We start from the raw sequence: 18,147 nt of genomic DNA, 5'->3' as shown, positions 1-18,147 counted from the left end.
TGTGCGAGATTGTGAGCTGATAAGTACACTGTAGTAACCTAACGCTAGGTGGCGCTTTTCAAGGCTCTGCTGAGAGCTGGGTGGTGCGTGCGTACTTCTGATATCTCTTCGCGATGCGATTGTGATTGGCCCGTTCATTTTCTCCGCGCGCAGCGCATGCTTTTGAACGGTAAAGCTACAAAATGTACACTAAATACACAGCTGGCTGCGATCTGTACGTGCATGCATGATATCACGAGATAGTCCATCAAAACATACGGTAGATTTGCTTTCCAAAAGCAAAACTTAAAAGGTTCTGGATCTGGAAGGAGTGTGAGCACAATGAAGCCGTCGTGAGTATTATTGGTTCATGTTAAGTTTAAACCTTAATGCAGTAATTAAGTAGACCCTACAGTATATTGTTTTCCGTGCGTTGAGTGCAGTGTGCTCAACTTTTGCCACCGGCCTCAGCTCTGCTCTTGTCGTATTGACGAATGTGTATAATTCACGTAAATTAGATACAATGTACGTGTATCTACGCTACGCGGATATGACCATGTTTATCGTCCTGCACAACCAGTAATACGAAATAGTAACCAGTTCATGAATGATAGCTCTACCTGAATTTATTTGAAACTTGGTGCTCGGCGGGTGGTCGATGATAATTGAATCACTCGAAATGACTAACAACAATAGAAGTAGAACGCGCTGATAGACTGAGTACAGTTGTTTGGAAAACCTGTTTCTGCCGAGAAAAGGAGAGTTGATATTCACCCTATAAACGCACCCTTTCGAAAAGGCTTTCCGAAAGGGCTTTCAAAACAGCTTTGCATTTATCAACTCGTATAAATTCCTTGAAAGCTGTTTGGAAAACCTGTTTCTACCGAGAAAAGGAGTTGATAAACGCACCCTCTACACAGCCTAGACAGAGAGAAAGATCCGTCTGTCCGGAGGACTCTTTTATATTTTGCCATTAAGGCTGTCCTCCGTAGACAGACGGAAGGTATCAGTACCCATTGCTGTGTGGATGTTCTTAACCACTGTCTCTATGGAAAATTGGGTGAGGTACCTCACCCTTCTCGATTGCGTCTAATTCACGGCCCTAGGTCGGCAAATTTAAGCTTGTACAGTGAAATTAGCTTTTTAAGAATACATTAAACTCACCAGATTAATGAATAATCCAAAATTTTAGTAGAATTTTCAACGTTAAACACAGCCTGTCGCGTCGTCACATTCAAACTGCAGAAACATACACTATGAATCTATTAGCCAACACATGCGAGGTACAACTAGTTTCTACGTGTTTGTTTTACTAAAACACGTACCTCGCATGTGATTGGCTTACAGATTCAAAATGGCGACTTACTGCTTGCGAATGGCGATGTTGCGATATTGATAAATTTCTGCGTTATAACCGAGTTTATGTGAGTATTTCGATTGCAAAATGTGAGAAATTTATCCCAAATATTGCTGCATAATGTGTATCATGTCAAACTTGTTTGAATGTAAAAAAGCTGTTGAAAATTGGTTTATCGTAACGTTTGATCTGTGCGCGACTGCTCCACACAGGAGCCGGGATCATTGACTTCGGTCTGTATACAGAGGGGATCCGTGAAGCCAGACGCAGTCTCCGCGGAACATTCCCCGACGGACAGATACAGACCGATCTTTCGGTCAATACACAGCCCAGTCGCTGTAAAAATGCACAGCGTCTGGTCGGGCGAGGACCAGGGCAATCCTGGTGACCTCTGGTTGGGCTAGTAAAGGTTGCTCGTAGCAGGCCTATCAGAGTCCTTCTAAACTTCTAGGTTCCAATTTTGGTTATGTTTTTAATAGTAGGAAGTCCACAAAACAATGCTTTTCATCGCATCAGGGGGTGTTTTACAAAGAATTGAAGTCGAACTCAAAAGTTAAGATCGACTAAAGATTATGGTATACCACTGGTTTCTCTATTCAGTTTTATAATGTTTTCATAATCCACTTCAAATTGCCATCAAACTTGACAGAAAAACCCTTTGTCCCTTACTTTATTTTGTTGATTGATGCCTATATGAAAAAGTCTCCTAAATTTTAATTCTTTTATAAAAGTTAAAACATTTTAAAGTCACACACAGCATACAATAAATTTAAAGTTGGACTTAAAATTTAAGTTCGACTTACATTCTTTGTGAAACACCCCCCGGGATGCAAGTTTTGCAAGTCACCGTGCTCCGTACAAACTTCAAAATTGGTATGAGTTCCACTCAGTTGAGCCTTTATAACAACAATTTTTTTCATTTTGTTCTACATATTCTAGGAGAGGCAAAACGCCAAAGAAGACACCGAGAAAGCCTGTCAGCAGTGTCAAGGACCCTGTGGAGGTATTACCATGGGATTCATTGCTTTGCATTTTGTATTGTGCGTATAAACTGGCTGATACCCATTACTGTCCTACCTTGATAGCAGAATAAAGCAAGTCAAACAGTAAAATGTGCTCTTTCTTGTATAAGCAAGCAAACTGTACCTGTTTAGTTACAAATCAACTCAGTACCATGACACTTCATCCAGACTTGATATCTTTCAACAGGGTCAGTACTTTTAATTTAAATACCTTTGAGGTGGTCATGGTGAGTGCAATGTGAAGATGTGAACAACACATTTGCAGGTTTGGATGATTTGCATGCATCTATTCTTCTTTGTACATTCTGTAATTATGTAGATTGTATTTAACATATGTGCATATAATTCCATTTCTAGTCAATGTACATTGCATATGTACACTGGCATGTCCATCTTTAGTTGGAATTGGTTACTTTGTTTGTCCACTGTGCCATCCTGTACTTTTGATGCATCAGGGACAGAGGGGAAAGGGAGAGAGCTAAAGAATCATAAAGGCAAAAAGAAATTAAGACTATGGCAAAGTTATAAGCATCTGTGACAACTATATTTCATTCTTGTTTGATCAGTGTATTATGATTTTGCTTAAAGAACGTCTAAGTGAGCAGTGTCAAACAGAACACATAGTCACAATAAAAAACAAACGAATGTGTTTCCAGAATATTGGCAGTATTGATCAACTTCAATATGATTCCATTTTTGTTTGTTCATAATCTGCCTGTTTCAAAACAGGTTTATTGCAGAACGAAGCCCATTGGCGATGGACAAGATACATGCTTGGACATTATCAACAGCAACACAATACAGCTCAGGCCACCAGAGGTAAGCAAACCCTGTTACTGCTGAATTAAGTGCATTGTAATATTGCAATGCTGTTTGCAAAAGAATTATCCCTGTGACAGGTACAGTTGTATATATGTGGATTAAATGAATTAGACTACATTTTGCATACATGTTGACATACATGTACCTGCAGATATGTGATTTTCTATATTTAGGCTGTCCATAATGAATACTTTCAGGCAATTCTGAGTTGTATTTGCATGTTATTGGGTGGATGAGTATATGACAACACAACAAGCTTGTAACCAGCTTTAACCCTCCATGTTAGATAGGACCCAATAAACAAGTGGTGCAACTATGGATGTCTATTTGTGCATAGCAAATCAGTGAAATTTTTTAAGAAAGTGAGAAATATATTGCATGCATTATGCCATCAACACACAGGGTCTACTGTATGTAGACCCCTAATATTAGAATCAAATACTGCAGGAGATGCGTAGTGTACAAGAGACTACAAACTCACTTCTTGATGTTTCTTCAACTTCAGAGTTCTTGAAGGAAAGGTTGTTATACAGTACATGAACAGTTTTTATTTGTTAAAAGTTCTGATAAACAATAGCTTTGCTAGGAGTAAATGTGATTGAAATGGTTTATTCCAACTGCAGAATTTAATTTGTTCCAGACTTGTGTGAAAAATCTCATGAAGCATCAATAAACACCCTTTTGAATAACATTATATCAATATCTTATTTGATGACATGTAATGTGTGAAGTCAACAATTTCTTTACACAGAAAAAATGCACTTCATAAATGATACTAAATTGGATTTTGAAAGATATGCTGAAGTTTATTGCATGTCTGCTTTGTCATTGCTCCTACAATGTACCTGTTTTCTTTCTTCCTTTTTGTAGGGGTCACATGCTTACAGAAATGGCAATTACAAGGAGGTATGTACTCATACTGTTACTATACATATACGACGTGTATGTGTGTCAGATACTTTGCAACATTTTTCAATCAGGGTCCTGCTGTATCATAAACACCTCCACTGCTTGTGTCTGCTGCTCTTGGTGTATTTGCATATGAGTTTGCATTGCTCACTATATGTGACCGTGCACCTCAAAACAAACAAAAAGTCGCCAGACATGAATTTTTAGTTAAGACCATATTCTGAAAGAGCAGACTTTAAGCTTTAAAATGATGTATAACTCAAATCAAATTGACTCTCCTAACCTATCTAAATATTGGAAAGAAAGCACAAACTCAGGAAAAGTGTGAACTGAGAAAAGAGGCTTTGAAGTACAGTGTCTATTCAAGCGCTTAATCTTTACCAAACCGTGCTGGCTGTGCGATGAATGGGACAAAAAACAGGAAGTAAACCACCAGAGTAACAACAATGAAGGGATTATCAGATCAAACTGAAATTAAACATGCCTCATTAACACGTTCTGTCCATAATTCATGCCAACTTTCAAAGCAGTAGCACTATCCTTTCAAAAGTTATTAGAGTTGAAATTGAAGAGTGTGGACAAGGTTTTTCAGAAATGAAAAAGGGATTCTAAAGACACACCTAATCACACTATTCTACCAAAAATGTTCGAGATAAACTGCTAAAAAAACACACTTTCCTTCCCGTTTTATGATACCAAATTTTAGCATAATGTAAAAGAAGACCCGCTCTTTCAGAAAATATGAAAAAGTCAAGTTCGGCGAGGTTGACCCATTTCACTTATTTTCAGCCCTCACGCAAAATCAGTGTGTGCGACTTTATGTTCGTTTTGAGGTGCACGGTCACATATGTGCCTGGTTCTTGATGGAAATGTCTTTCAGAAGTAACACAGAAAATAATGTGAATGCACTGTATAATCTACAAAATAAGCAGGTACGTGTAAATAAGTGATGCAGTGATTACAACTGATGTTATGTGAAATCACTAAAAACATTACAGTGCTTGCTAAAATAGTTTGTACAGTGCATGTGCAGAAAATAATACAATTGAGAGAAAATGCATGCAAAGGGCTTCCCAGTAGCTACTGTATTTCATAATATGGTAGACTTTACTGTTGCTTGGGACATAACTCAACCTATTCACCTCATTGAACTCCTTTGAAACTGAACAGAAAATGATTTAACACATTTTCATTATGTGATTGCCATCTTTGTCAATCTATATCATGATGATGAGGAGATTATTGGTGGAAGTGTTTATTTTCATTCACCCTCTGCTGACAAAATACTGTAACTGTAGTTGTTAGTCTGACACTCAAGGAGAAATTAGTTTTGCTCGCGGGCAGTTTCCAATGTGTTCTATTTTTGGTGGCTTCTTTTCAACGCCTAAAATTCATGCTCCATAATACATGTTCATAGAATATAACGTTTAGATGTAAGCATTCTTGATACTGAAAAAGCTTGTCCATGTTCGGCCCAACACATACAGCAAGCATTGCAGAGATCTTTGATTTATTATAATGATGCATGCTGCACTTTACAGCAGCTGTATTTTCACATGCCCATCTGTTGCTTTTTTTGCAAAGACCCAGCACATGTTCAAGTTTGTCTTCGCCGAGGATTGCTCGCAGAAGGCCCTGTTTGACCACATAGCCCTGCCGCTCCTGGAAGACCTCATTCACGGCAAGAATGGTGTGTATGACTTCTCCCTTCCCTCTCTATCTTTTCTGTGCACATACAATGTGTAATGTACTTCTTCTGATTGAGTGTGGCAAGAAAGGGAATGCTCATTTTCAGAATCCTCCCAAAACTTGTTCTTTCCAGTCACACACATGTACAGAGTTTGGACTGGAGCATCAAATTGAATCACTCTCTGAGATCCACCATTGCATTTTATAATGGATTTTTTAGTGTCCTGATTTTTTTTTCCCCAAAGAAAATATGTCAAACATGGTCTCCAGTTGAGAGGAATGTTTTCATACTGATACGTCTAGAGCTGATATCATATCATTTACAACAGATCAGAGTTGCTTAGTCTATATCAGCTTCTAAATCATGTAGTGTTGCAAAATAATGATGATAATGTTCTGAGTACCGGTACTATGTTCTTGATCTGCTTTTCACTTGACACATGTTAGTTCAGAATACCAATTTACTCACCTCTCATGTGTAAAGATACTGTGATACTGCATACTAAGGAGCTGCATGTATACTCTATGTACATATTGTCATGTTTTTCCAAATTCTACATGCTGCCCCCTGACAGCAGATAGCACATTCTGTCTTAACAATATAATTCATTCAAAATGGTTTTCTTTTATCTTGCTCAAAATTGTCATGTGCAGTATCCTTAGTCCAAATGTAGCAGCCTGAATACCAGTGCATACTAGTGCATTATTGTCTATTACCACAGCAAATTAGTGAGTGTATACAGTTGTATGAATTCCCCCCAATGTTGGTCCTTGCTTTCTTACCCCACACGCTGCAGCATTACTCTTCATGTATGGTGTCACTGGGTCGGGCAAGACACACACCATGCAAGGGAGCCCCCAGAACGGCGGTGTGCTGCCTCGAAGTTTGGATGTGCTCTTCAATACTCTTGGAGATCTCCAGGCCAGGAAATACGTAAGACAACTAACAACTGTATATTGGCCTTTGTGGATAGGAAATGGTGAAGTGTTAGAATACTGTATATGCCATATATTTAGCGAGTCTTAATTTTCTCGAATCGGGACTTCCCGATGATTTCAAGAGTGGTTAAATTCATGATCATGGAGTACTGTGCTGAACTGAGAAATAGATATCCCCAAACAAGGTAAAACAAAGCGATCCTAATAAAAGGTGGGGTCCCCTTAACAAAGTTATATTTGGCAAATTGCAATGAACCTAGAGTACATTGATAGTGAAGATTGGTGTTTATTGTTGAACTCATGTCCAAGGAGATAATGCAGTAAGAATTCGTGTGCAAGTAAATAGAATACTTACATGTGTATATTATTCTTTCGCTTATTCATGAATTTATTCATGCTTTTGTTTTACTCTGTTCTATCCATTTATTCATCAATCTCTTTACCTGTGAATTAATTATCTGCTGCTTATTCCATTATCATTTTTTGCTTTAGAGAGACAATGAAAAGTTTGCCAACCTCTGTTCAGAAGAATAGTGGCACATTGTTCCTTGTGCAGTAAACTCTTATCAACAGTTTGCCCTCCACTTTCCCAGGTGTTCAAGCCAGACAGAGTGAACGGCATGGACGTTCAGACAGAAGCAGACGCCATGCTGGAGAGACAGAAGAGGGAGTTGATGCCCCCACCCGTTGCACCTCGCACCCCTCGCACGCCTGGCACACCCAAGAGAACCAGGTACAGCACCATACCCTTCTGTCATGCTGTTTGTAAATGTTACCTTGCGGAAGGGAACTGATTTTGATTTTCTTCTATACCGCCCTGCCCTTTGTATATAGACTGATCGGACCTGCTGGCAAATCCATCAGTACTGTTCAGTGTTCCATGTGCGCACATGTATGGTGAATGCATGACTAATATTGCAATCGGCTCGCTGCATCACGCATCCACCATATGCATCAGTGCGTGAGACACAGCAGTAATGGCGAATCTGTTGCCAGGTCCAATTGGTTTAAATCATGCCAGAGTGATAGCCAGATGCATTAGCTAGCTGTTTGCATTAATCAACATTCTATGTACAAGGAAAGTGTTTGTCTGTTTTTCTATTGATAGTCCATGGAGAAAGTTAAGGAGGCAATTAGTTGAAATGTAGGGTGGGAGTAGTTTTGAGATGGCAAGAAATTGGTGTGGAGCAATTTAGGACACACCACATTTGACCTTCAAGTTCATCCATGCTGTTTTCTGGTAGATAGGCAAAATTCTTGTTTGATACAGGCTATAATTCGGTTTTCCCTTTAGGTTATGATTGATTGAATTGCAATGATATCTCAAAGAACTGTGTTCATCCATGGTGGTTTCATTGTCAGTCTTCTCTTTGAGTATGTGCCTTTAGTTTTGGTGTAGAAATGTTGAATCAAATTGTTTGAATTTTCATTAACTCTTGGATGAATATGGACTAGCAAGAATAAGACAAACATTGAAAATTTAGTATAAACTATTTTTACTATTAAGTACTAACATAGACATGCTCACGTGGAACTGGCAATTATCAATGTGATTATTTTAAGCACACAAACATTTTTGTGCACACAAGGAGTGTCAGTCCTTATCTTATCTTGATCCGTTCATGCGCATATCATCTAACATCATTAATGTGGCTTTAAATAGAAGTGAAAGTTTACCTTTTTCAGATTGTCAGGGCTACACAGCTATACAATCCTCTTTATCATGTCAACCACATTGAATCATGCAAGGGCAAATTTAATTTTGTTTTTGAGTACTTTGTTTTATCTTTTTGTTGTCGTTTTCACTTGAAGCAAGGCTTATAATCCAGGATAAAACCCACTTATGTCCTCATCTGAAGGCAATATCTATTTCCAATACAGTTTTCTTGACAAAGAGTACATGCCAAAACTTCATAATCAAGCAAAATCTTTTGTTCAGTAGATGTGTCATGGTTCTTCCATGATGGAAGAAATTTTTATTTGTTTTAACAGGCAATATCAAATGCCCAAGCTGACTAGCAAGAGTTAAATGCTCTGTTCAATACCTCAGTAGAAAAAGTAGTATTTCAAGTTAGTATTCTTGCTCAAAGCCCATAACACTTTGTGACTTTGGAAAGTTGGCATGTAGAGCAATTGTCTCATATTTAATCTGAATTCTTTTCTCTGCCAGGTTTGTTTCTTGAACAAAGCTTTTTATCAGTGAGTTAGCAAGCTGCATTTTTTCTTTTCTTTCCACAACATTAGTTTGTGATGTGTATTTCACTTCTGAATCTTTGTGTGACTCCCATCAACAGGAAAGAGCAGATAGACTTCAGTCAGGTGGCCCGCGTGCCAGACGTGACTCGTCTCAGCAGCATCGATGAGGACAACAACTACGCCGTCTTCGTCTCCTACGTCGAGATCTACAACAACATGATCTACGACCTCTTGGAGGACGTGCCGGTGTCGCTGCATGCAAAGTGAGTGGTTTGATTCTTGACGGGTTGATTTTTTTAGCTGTGAAGAAATGCCCCGTAAACTTTGCTATGATCATGAGCTGTGATGCAGCAATTTACATCTTTTTTTTTTTTTTCTTTCGTTGATTTGATGATGGCTAGTTATGTTTGTCAAATTTTCTGAACATTTTCCCCTTATTTGCTATGTGAATATTGAGGGCCATGTATAATACTACAACGCTGTTGATATCACTCATGATGTACTTCAGGCTTTCTGGTCAGGTTTGAAAAGGAGGTGCAAAAATGAATAGTACAGTGCACTCCTGTTGTTTACAATGAATATGGTTATAACAAAATTCCGGTTATGATGAAGTAAAAATGCAGGCTGGAACATTATCTGCTCTAAGTTTTTTGTTGTGTATTTGTCCCATTATAACTAAATTTCGATATACGGGTAATGAAAAAATACTGCTGGTCCGAGGGACTTTGTTATAACAGGAGCCCAGTGTACCAGGGAACAAAAATTGTAAGTGGATTTCAGTACATACATGACATATTTAGAACAAAATGTCCTCATGCACAAACTGAAATTCTGAAGATTATCTTATCTTTATCTTGTAAAATGTAAATAGGCATTACATGTAAAGTCTGGTGTCATCTACCAAGTATACCTGGTGACACACAGTGCAGGTTTCAGAAGTGAATGGGTCCATATCGTGACTTAGCATGATGTGAATCGTGCAATGCCAGATGCTTTCCTTCCAGAAAACACAATGCAAATATATCTAACACTTTTTCTTTTTCTCTGACAACTCGTCGCGTTAACTCTGTCACAAGATCATCTCATTTTGTTCTTCTCATCCCCTATCATTCTGTCCTGTAACAGGTACTCCAGGATCAGAGATGATTTCTCGTATGTCATCAACCATTTCTGTCATTTATAACCCCTAATCTAGCCTGTCTCTCTGCATGCCTTGACCGGCTGTTCTGTGCTTGAGACCTTTTCCTCTCTAGCCCATTTCCCCCAATGACACACCACTCACGTTTAGTTTTTCTCTCATTTTGCTTGTTTGTTTTTCCTCATGACTGTCCAAATAGAGTGGCAACTTAAAGGGGATGGCTAATAACTGATCAGTGGGAGTCAGTGGGAATGCTGGAGGATGATTGTTCAAATCCTTGTGAGATTCATTTAAGAGTACATCATGTATCTATTGTTATGTGAAAATTATTTGCTTCAGAATGGTCTCATATTCAAGTAATGTGCAGTTTACTGTTTCCAGGTTAGCGTGCCTGGTCAGTGACGGGGCATTAATCTGCACATTACTTGAATATGAGACCGTTCTGAAGCAAATAATTTTCACACAACAATAGATATATAATGTGCTCTTAAATGAATCCCACAAGGATTGGAACAATCATCCCCAGCACTCCCACTGATTCCCACTGATCAGTTACTAGCCATCCCCTTTAAAGGGATGGTACAGTTTCGGTTGAGATGGGGCTTGAGGTTTCCAACATTTTTTTGATGATTCTTTTCAGTTATGAGAAACCTCTTATGAAATATAAAACAACATATAATTCTAAGAGGAATTCAAAGTTTATTTGATGAAAATTGGTTTTGAAAATGGCTGAGATGTCCAAAAGAAAGCTATCCTAATCATAGATGGCACCTACCTTTTGTAAGGATAACTTTGTTTTTTTATTTCAGCCATTTCAAAACCAATTTTTGTTAAATAATATCTTGCAGAAAGTTAAAAGCTGAATCCTCGCCTCGACCAATACTATACCATCCCTTTAATGGTTTATATATCACAGTATGAAGGGTTTCAGCTATACTGCCATCACTTGTAACTTTTGCAACTATTCATTATAGTCAGTAATTATATAGATATCAAAAACAGTTCTTAATTCTCTAAACACACATACAGTACACAGAAGAAATAGGCAGCCATATATGCACACACAAAATATTTTTGGTGTATCGAAATCAATGAATCAGAATCATAATCTTAGCAATGAGCAGGAAATGATGATATATTACTAAAATCTTGTATGATTCAAGGAATACACTCTGCCCAGTAAAACATTTTTGAAGATACTTTTGCCAGTGATTATGGCAGAGAGTTGCAGCTTACTTCTCTGAAATTTTGAAGTGAATATTGATGATATTAAGCAAGAAGTTAATTTCTTGATAAGTAAACAATTCAAAGGCACCAGTCACAATGGATACCTATATCCCTTCTTAATTATGGCATATTTTTTCCGTTTCTTGTTTGTTTGCTTGGGTTTTTTTTTCTCTTTATTCTATGCAGTATTTAAGAAGACCATAAGTTTTGGGCTCTGTTATATAACAAGGAGAGCTTTGCATGCACTTCAATCATTCTTATTTCTCCTTGATTACTAACGTGGGTTTGTTTTTCAGTTTGACTGGCACAACAACAAGCAATAGTGTTTGGATTTCAGATTATTGCGTGTCACGCCTGCCACCAAGTTTTCTCTGAATATTGTGCATTGTTCTTTTTCTTTTTCTTTTTACAACACTTGCATTGCTGATGAATTTGACCTAAAACTCACTTATTTGAACTTCATACAAACCTCCGATGCTGATATATTTCCCTCACTATCTACTGTATATCAATATTTTCACACCTGTATACTCTTTCCACTTATGCATGCACCTTTGATGAAGTTTGAGTATCCAAAAAATAGACCTTTTTTATGCATATAACTGACCTCCTGCACCCCACCTCCAGCCCTTGATCCAACATGCTGCTCTGACAATGTAGTTTGTGTTGTGCTGCAGTGAGCAAGAGCCCTTTCAGACTGGTGACAAACTTGTTTGTTAACTAGTATGATTATCTAGACACACATTTCATGCTTTGCAAGTGTGAAACCCCTCTGATCAAGACAGACCTTTTTGCTGTGACTTCATGCGATCATGTCTGTATGTGGCTGGGTGCACGTAATATCTCACTGAGGACTCCACTGTGGTTCTCTCTGCAGCATTCTACACTCTGTGCCCCAATTTCACTGTGTTTTTATATAAGAGTGTGATCTTGCATAATCAAGTAGATGAGAGCAAAATGCAAGCCAGTGCTTGTCTGCAATCAAAGTATTGGCAAACTGCAGAAACTTGTTTCAAAAGAGGGCAGCAACAGATTAATGGGAATTCCCTGAGGAAAAGTGGACAAATCAGTAAAGTCATACATGTACACCTTTAATTTGCAGTAAATCATCAAACATGTCTAGTGGCCACTGTGAAGTATAGCTGCGTTGGACATTTGAATGTCAAATTGTTCGCATGTAGCATTTTATTGCTTGTTGCATGTACCCACCAAGGTTAGATAAGAAAGAAAAAAAAAGGGAATCTCTGCTAGTCGTATGATTTATCTTTGATATGCCCCTGCTATACCTTGGGAAGAATATGTTTGAGAGTGAGTCTCCTGGAAAAGGGAAAGAGAGTTACAATCCATGTATGATACATATGAATGATTATAATAGTGATGTTCAAGTCATATGATCCTAAGACAATACAAGCAGTGTCCCTGTTGTGTACCACGTTAGACGATTATGTGACTTAAGCCCGCCGCACATTATACGATCCGACTGGTCATACGACCTTAAGACTGGAAGTGTGACGTCACAGTCTTTCCAGTTTCCAGTCGTACGACTGGGTCTTAGCGCCAGTCGTAGAGATTTGACATGTTGAATTTCTACGATCGGTCGTGGGCTTTCAGCCATTCACAATACAGTAAAATGCAAGCGCATGCAGTGCGCACTGTGTGCGCTTTAATACTCATTGGTAAAATGTACTGATAGAACAGTTGTATGCCTGCTCATAAGGTCAGGTCGTATAGTGTGCATTGGCAGGTCGTACGACTGGGTCTTATGGTCTTAAATAGTCGTATGTCGTATAGTGTGTGGCGGGCTTTATGCACTGCCGCAACTCTCAGAGTGTTCATCCAAGTTTACATACATACCCTCGAGCATTTGTTGCTTTCATCCATTGCTATTTCTCCTTTGGAAACATTGCCATCAATTCATCAGAAACAGCATCTAATTTAAAAATATTTAATGTTATTCTTCCTCTGGTAGGAGTTTAACATCAAGAATTCTACGAGAGGACGCAAACAGGAACATGTACGTTGCCATGTGTACAGAAGTTGAGGTCAAGACGACTGAAGAAGCCTACACAGTCTTCCTCAGAGGTGAGATGAGATGGCTTTTCTTTCCTCTCCTTTATCTCTTGAACCACCCCTGCAGTTGCCCTGCCTTCAATATACAAACAAACAAACAAACAATCTGATCTGACCCTCCCCTTTTTGTATGTTTCTTTATTGACAGTATTCGCGAAGATGATATCCTACCATTCACATTATTTAGCCCAAACATCCAACAATATATTCTCTATGTTACCATGTGCATTGGCGTATCTTCCTTCACTTGAGAAATCACGCTCTGATGTTGGTTTGCCCACATCTAGAAAGTTGCCTCTGTCCTAATCTCAGGTTCAATTGTTGTCATCAATGGATGTTAATGATGGCCAGGGCCAACACAAGGTTGCCCACACCCAGGTTTGTAGGTTTGCCTACATCTAGAAAATTGAATCTGTCCCGTTCAGTGGTTCAGTTGTTGTCTTCAATAGATGTTGATGATGCCAAGTGCATTTCTGCATCTGTCCTTCCTTTAGGCCAGGGCCAACGCAAGGTTGCCCAAGCCCAGGTTTGTAGGTTTGCCTACATCTAGAAAATTGAATCTGTCCCATTCAGTGGTTCAATTGTTGTCGTCAATGGATGTTGACGACGCCAAGTACATTTCTACATCTGTCCTTCCTTTAGGCCAGGGTTGAAACAAGGTTGCCCATGCCCAGGTTTGTAGGTTTGCCTACATCTGGAAACTTGAATCTGTCCCATTCACACTGATTTAATTGTTGTTTTCAATGGCTGTTGATAACATCAAGTACATTTCTCTTCCTACCTGCAGGCCAGAGCCGACGCAAGGTTGCCCACACCCAGCTGAACACGGAGTCTAGCCGCAGTCACAGTGTCTTCAACATCAAGCTTGTCCAAGCTCCACTAGACTCTCTGGGACAGGAGGTTCTCCAGGTACGAAGAAATACTTAAGTGTTTCCATCATATCTATCACAAGAAAAAAAAATGCACCTGTCTTTTTCCCTTTTCAAGACTTTTACATATGATAGCAGTAGGTCAATTTTTTTAGTGCAATTTATTTTGATGCATTGTCAATTTCCATATAGTCATTTGAGTTTGTATCTGATTTACATGACAAATCATGCAGTTGATATTCATTTGTGTAAAGTTCAAATTGTCTTAGGAAGAAATCTTGTCGGGGACACTACGATCTATGAGAATAATGAAGAAAAAGTAGCATGTAAGCCTAGTTGTTTTAACAGAACGAGCAAGCAGACTCTGCCGCAATCAGTCTTTGCATTCAAACATGTATGCAATTATACATGTACCACAGAACTAAGTATCAACTTGAGGTAAAACTGGCTATGGCACTCCAATGTTCTCAAGAGCCTCCCTGCAAAAGATGTCCCATACATAAGGGACACGATATGAAGGGCAAAGACCTTTGTGTAGTATTGATGGTGCCATTGTCTCATTTCGTGCGTTGCCATTCAGGACAAGAGCCAGATCTGTGTCAGCCAGCTGTCCCTTGTTGACCTGGCGGGCAGCGAGAGGACCCACCGCACCAACAACACGGGGGACAGGCTGAAGGAGGCGGGCAGCATCAATGCCTCGCTCATGACCCTCAGGACGTGCATCGAGACTCTCCGCGAGAACCAGACAGAGGGCGCCAACAAGGTCAGTCCCATTGGTCTGAATGCCTCTGTCTGCCCAAGCTTCTGCGCCACGTGACTAACTATCTCCCAGGCCATATCTGGGGTCAAAAATTGCATGTTTATACAAAACATGTTGAAGATACTGACAGGTTGTAGATAGTCATCCATATGTGCCGTAAGAGGGGACATACAATTTGTAGTTAGCAGTGCTGTGCATAAAAATTCTACAGCAATTCCAACTGTTAATTTTTTGCAGTATTGTGTAGGGGCTGTGGAACATTTTTCACGGTGGGGGACGGGTCAAGGTCACTGGTCAATGATGTCAGAGATTGAAAGGGTGAATTTCTTTAGATCAAAGACTTTGTGGAAGATGTTGTTCCTTTTCTTTATTGAACAATGTAATTTGAGTGGGTCTCTGACTGTCCTGGAAGTGATATCAAAGAGTTGAGCTCTTGTATTGATTTTGTTTGTTTGTTAGTTTGTATGTGTATATTTGGTTGTGTGTGTGTACGTTAGTTTGTTTGGTTGCAATAAAATCTGGAATATCATCTCAGATTATTTATTTATTTATTTTATTTATTTATTTCCAGCAATAGGGTTGATGGCCCTTTCAGCACAACTGATTTTCAAAGGGGTCCACTTGACATATAAAGTTCATATAAAACGACGATGATAAATACACATTAAAAACTTGTACACCATGGGTATGAAATCATTGTAAAAAAAAAAAAAAGTGGACTTACAGTCGACAAATTAATATGATTCATTAAGATAATTTCAATAGCAAAAGGAGAAAAAAAAATTATTATAAACAAAATGACTTATAGTTGACATATTAATATAATACATTTAAATAATTGCAGTAATAGAATCACCAGACAAAATTATCAAGAGAACACAAAACAAAAACAAAAAACACCCCAGAAATTGTACCTCTTCATTTATGCAGATATCAAATTCTGGTATGAAAGTGAAGTGGGGTAAAAGGCATGTATGTGCTTGTGAAGTCACATGTCATTGACGTTTGTGTTTATCAACAGATGGTCCCATACAGGACCTCCAAGCTCACTCACCTGTTCAAGAATTACTTTGACGGAGAGGGCAAAGTCCGCATGGTAGTGTGCGTCAACCCAGATGCACGTGACTATGATGAAACCATTGTGAGTAGAAGTTGTGACATGTGTGATGTCTTAGATAGTACAGTGTAAGAGATATGGCACCTTATTCGTGGTAGCAGTATTGTTAGAAAAGGAGGTTGCAGCTATCCGTTTATAGCATATGGTATATGAAATTATAAAAATAGAATTAAATATTTGAATAATTGCTGTTTTTTTATCATACTGTACATATAAGAACTTGTGAGATGTGTCTCGATGGTAGACTTTATACATGAAAACTAATCGTGCAGTACACCATGTTAATGTGGTTCTTATTCAAGAAATCACCCTGTGGATGATGAACAACGCGTAAAATAATATATCCTCTTTGTAAACTGTTTAAAGTAGGGAAAGCAACTGGCTTGAAACAGTGTTTTGTAATTTGGCATTAAATCCATTCCGATACTCAGATGTTAGTGCATTTTGAATTGAAGATACTGAAATCAATATCAGGACTATCAGGAAGAATTATGTTGCTAGTTTTGTTTGTTGTGTTCCTTTAAGGTGAGAGTTTATTTCATGATCAAGACTATGCCCTGTTCTTGTCCTTCAGCATGTGATGAAGTTTGCCGAGATCACACAAGAAGTCCAGGTTGCCCGGCCAACAGAGGTCAGGTTTGACATCGGTCTCACACCTGGAAGGAGAAAGGGTAAGATGGCAATATAGTCGAATCCCGCTATAACGAAGTCCTCAAGACAGACAGTTTCCTTTTGTTATATAAAAATTTTGTTTTAACCAAACAAAATTAATAACAATAGAAAATATAGAGCTGATAATGCTGGGGTTGTAACTGGAATTTTGTTATAAGTCCATAACCATGTTTGTTATAACAGGATTGTACTGTATGGAGTTCTGTTCAGAAATGTCTTGTATGAAATATGTTCAAGCTGATTTGATGTCAGAATCTTCAAGTCTATGTACGGGTGATTGTTCACTACCGTACAGTATCTTTGCAGGAGCCTGATACACAGGTTTTTGCTATTACTAACAAAGATATGCCAAACTTGGAGCAGTCTGTGAGTCTGATAATGCTTAATGGCTTTTATTGCTTTCATATCATTTGTTGCCACTTGTATAGACTTTTCATTGTCCATATTCAATGTATTCGCAATGTCTTGGTTACAGGAAATTGGCAATTAGCTCAAGCTTAGCTAATAAAGCTTGTTCCTCAAACTGTTTTCTCCCTCCCCAGCCAATGAAGAATACAGAAGACTGCTGGCAGAGAGTGATGGCAAAGTGCCGCCTCCACCTCCACCAATTCTCAGCCTGGGTCCCCCGTTCCCTCTCCTACAGGTACTGCTGTGCTGCTTCTTACAGCCAATCCTGTCTTGTTTGTAACCACCCGTCACTTTTAGCAGCCACCTGTGTGTAATTGCCAACAGAAGCTATCAAATATTTCAATGTAGTCAAACAGTTTTCTCACATGCAGATGTTATCTTGGTAGTCACTTGTCAAAAGTTCTCTGTCTTTTGAGATTTTTCTTGTGACTGGATAAAACTTCAAAAAGAAAATGAAAAACATCTCAGAGTAAAATTGATTTGGTGAGTTCAGAAGTATTTTTCTTTTCTCTTTATTGTTCACATTGCACAAAGGAGGAAAAGAAAAAAGAACACTGAAAAAGAAAAATCAGAGCAAATGAAGAACACTGAGCAAATTATATTGGTCTTTACCCATCAGAAATTGTAGAAGATGGTGTCGTAAGGTTGCAAAGATCATTACTCTGTGAATAATTCATTTGATTTACATCATATGTGACCGTGCACCTCAAAACGAACGTAAAGTCGCACACACTGATTTTGCGTGAGGACTAAAAATAAGTGAAATGGGTCAACCTAGATGAACTTGACTTTTTCATATTTTCTGAAAGAGCGGGTCTTCTTTTACATTATGCTAAAATTTGGTATCATAAAACGGTCAGGAAAGTGTGTTTTTTTAGCAGTTTATCTCGAACATTTTTGGTAGAGTAGTGTGATTATGTGTCTTTAGAATCCCTTTGTCATTTCTGAAAAACCTTGTCCACACTCTTCACTT

The 18,147-nt window shown here is 38.6% G+C and overlaps 1 protein-coding gene across 1 annotated transcript in view; it reads left to right on the top strand.

Annotated features, from left to right (window-relative positions):
* The first annotated feature begins 205 nt into the window (after window positions 1-205).
* Window positions 206-18,147, top strand: part of LOC139711799 (kinesin-like protein KIF23) — a 63,040-nt gene continuing 45,098 nt past the window's right edge. The window contains exons 1-14 of the mRNA XM_071623651.1: window positions 206-332; window positions 2,276-2,339; window positions 3,088-3,177; window positions 4,051-4,086; window positions 5,674-5,779; window positions 6,576-6,712; window positions 7,311-7,450; window positions 9,012-9,176; window positions 13,248-13,360; window positions 14,136-14,257; window positions 14,798-14,980; window positions 15,999-16,118; window positions 16,669-16,765; window positions 17,309-17,409. Of these exons, the coding sequence (XP_071479752.1) occupies window positions 322-332; window positions 2,276-2,339; window positions 3,088-3,177; window positions 4,051-4,086; window positions 5,674-5,779; window positions 6,576-6,712; window positions 7,311-7,450; window positions 9,012-9,176; window positions 13,248-13,360; window positions 14,136-14,257; window positions 14,798-14,980; window positions 15,999-16,118; window positions 16,669-16,765; window positions 17,309-17,409 (1,485 nt within the window). The 5' untranslated portion in view covers window positions 206-321. The remainder of the gene's footprint in view (window positions 333-2,275; window positions 2,340-3,087; window positions 3,178-4,050; window positions 4,087-5,673; window positions 5,780-6,575; window positions 6,713-7,310; window positions 7,451-9,011; window positions 9,177-13,247; window positions 13,361-14,135; window positions 14,258-14,797; window positions 14,981-15,998; window positions 16,119-16,668; window positions 16,766-17,308; window positions 17,410-18,147) is intronic.

This window comes from Diadema antillarum, unplaced genomic scaffold, assembly GCF_040938485.1.
Source record: "Diadema antillarum isolate AM-2024a unplaced genomic scaffold, OU_Dant_1.0 seq00001704_RagTag, whole genome shotgun sequence".
Taxonomy (NCBI): domain Eukaryota; kingdom Metazoa; phylum Echinodermata; class Echinoidea; order Diadematoida; family Diadematidae; genus Diadema; species Diadema antillarum.
The sequence above is the reverse complement of the archived record's forward strand: the minus strand, read 5'-3'. Positions and strand labels throughout refer to the sequence as shown.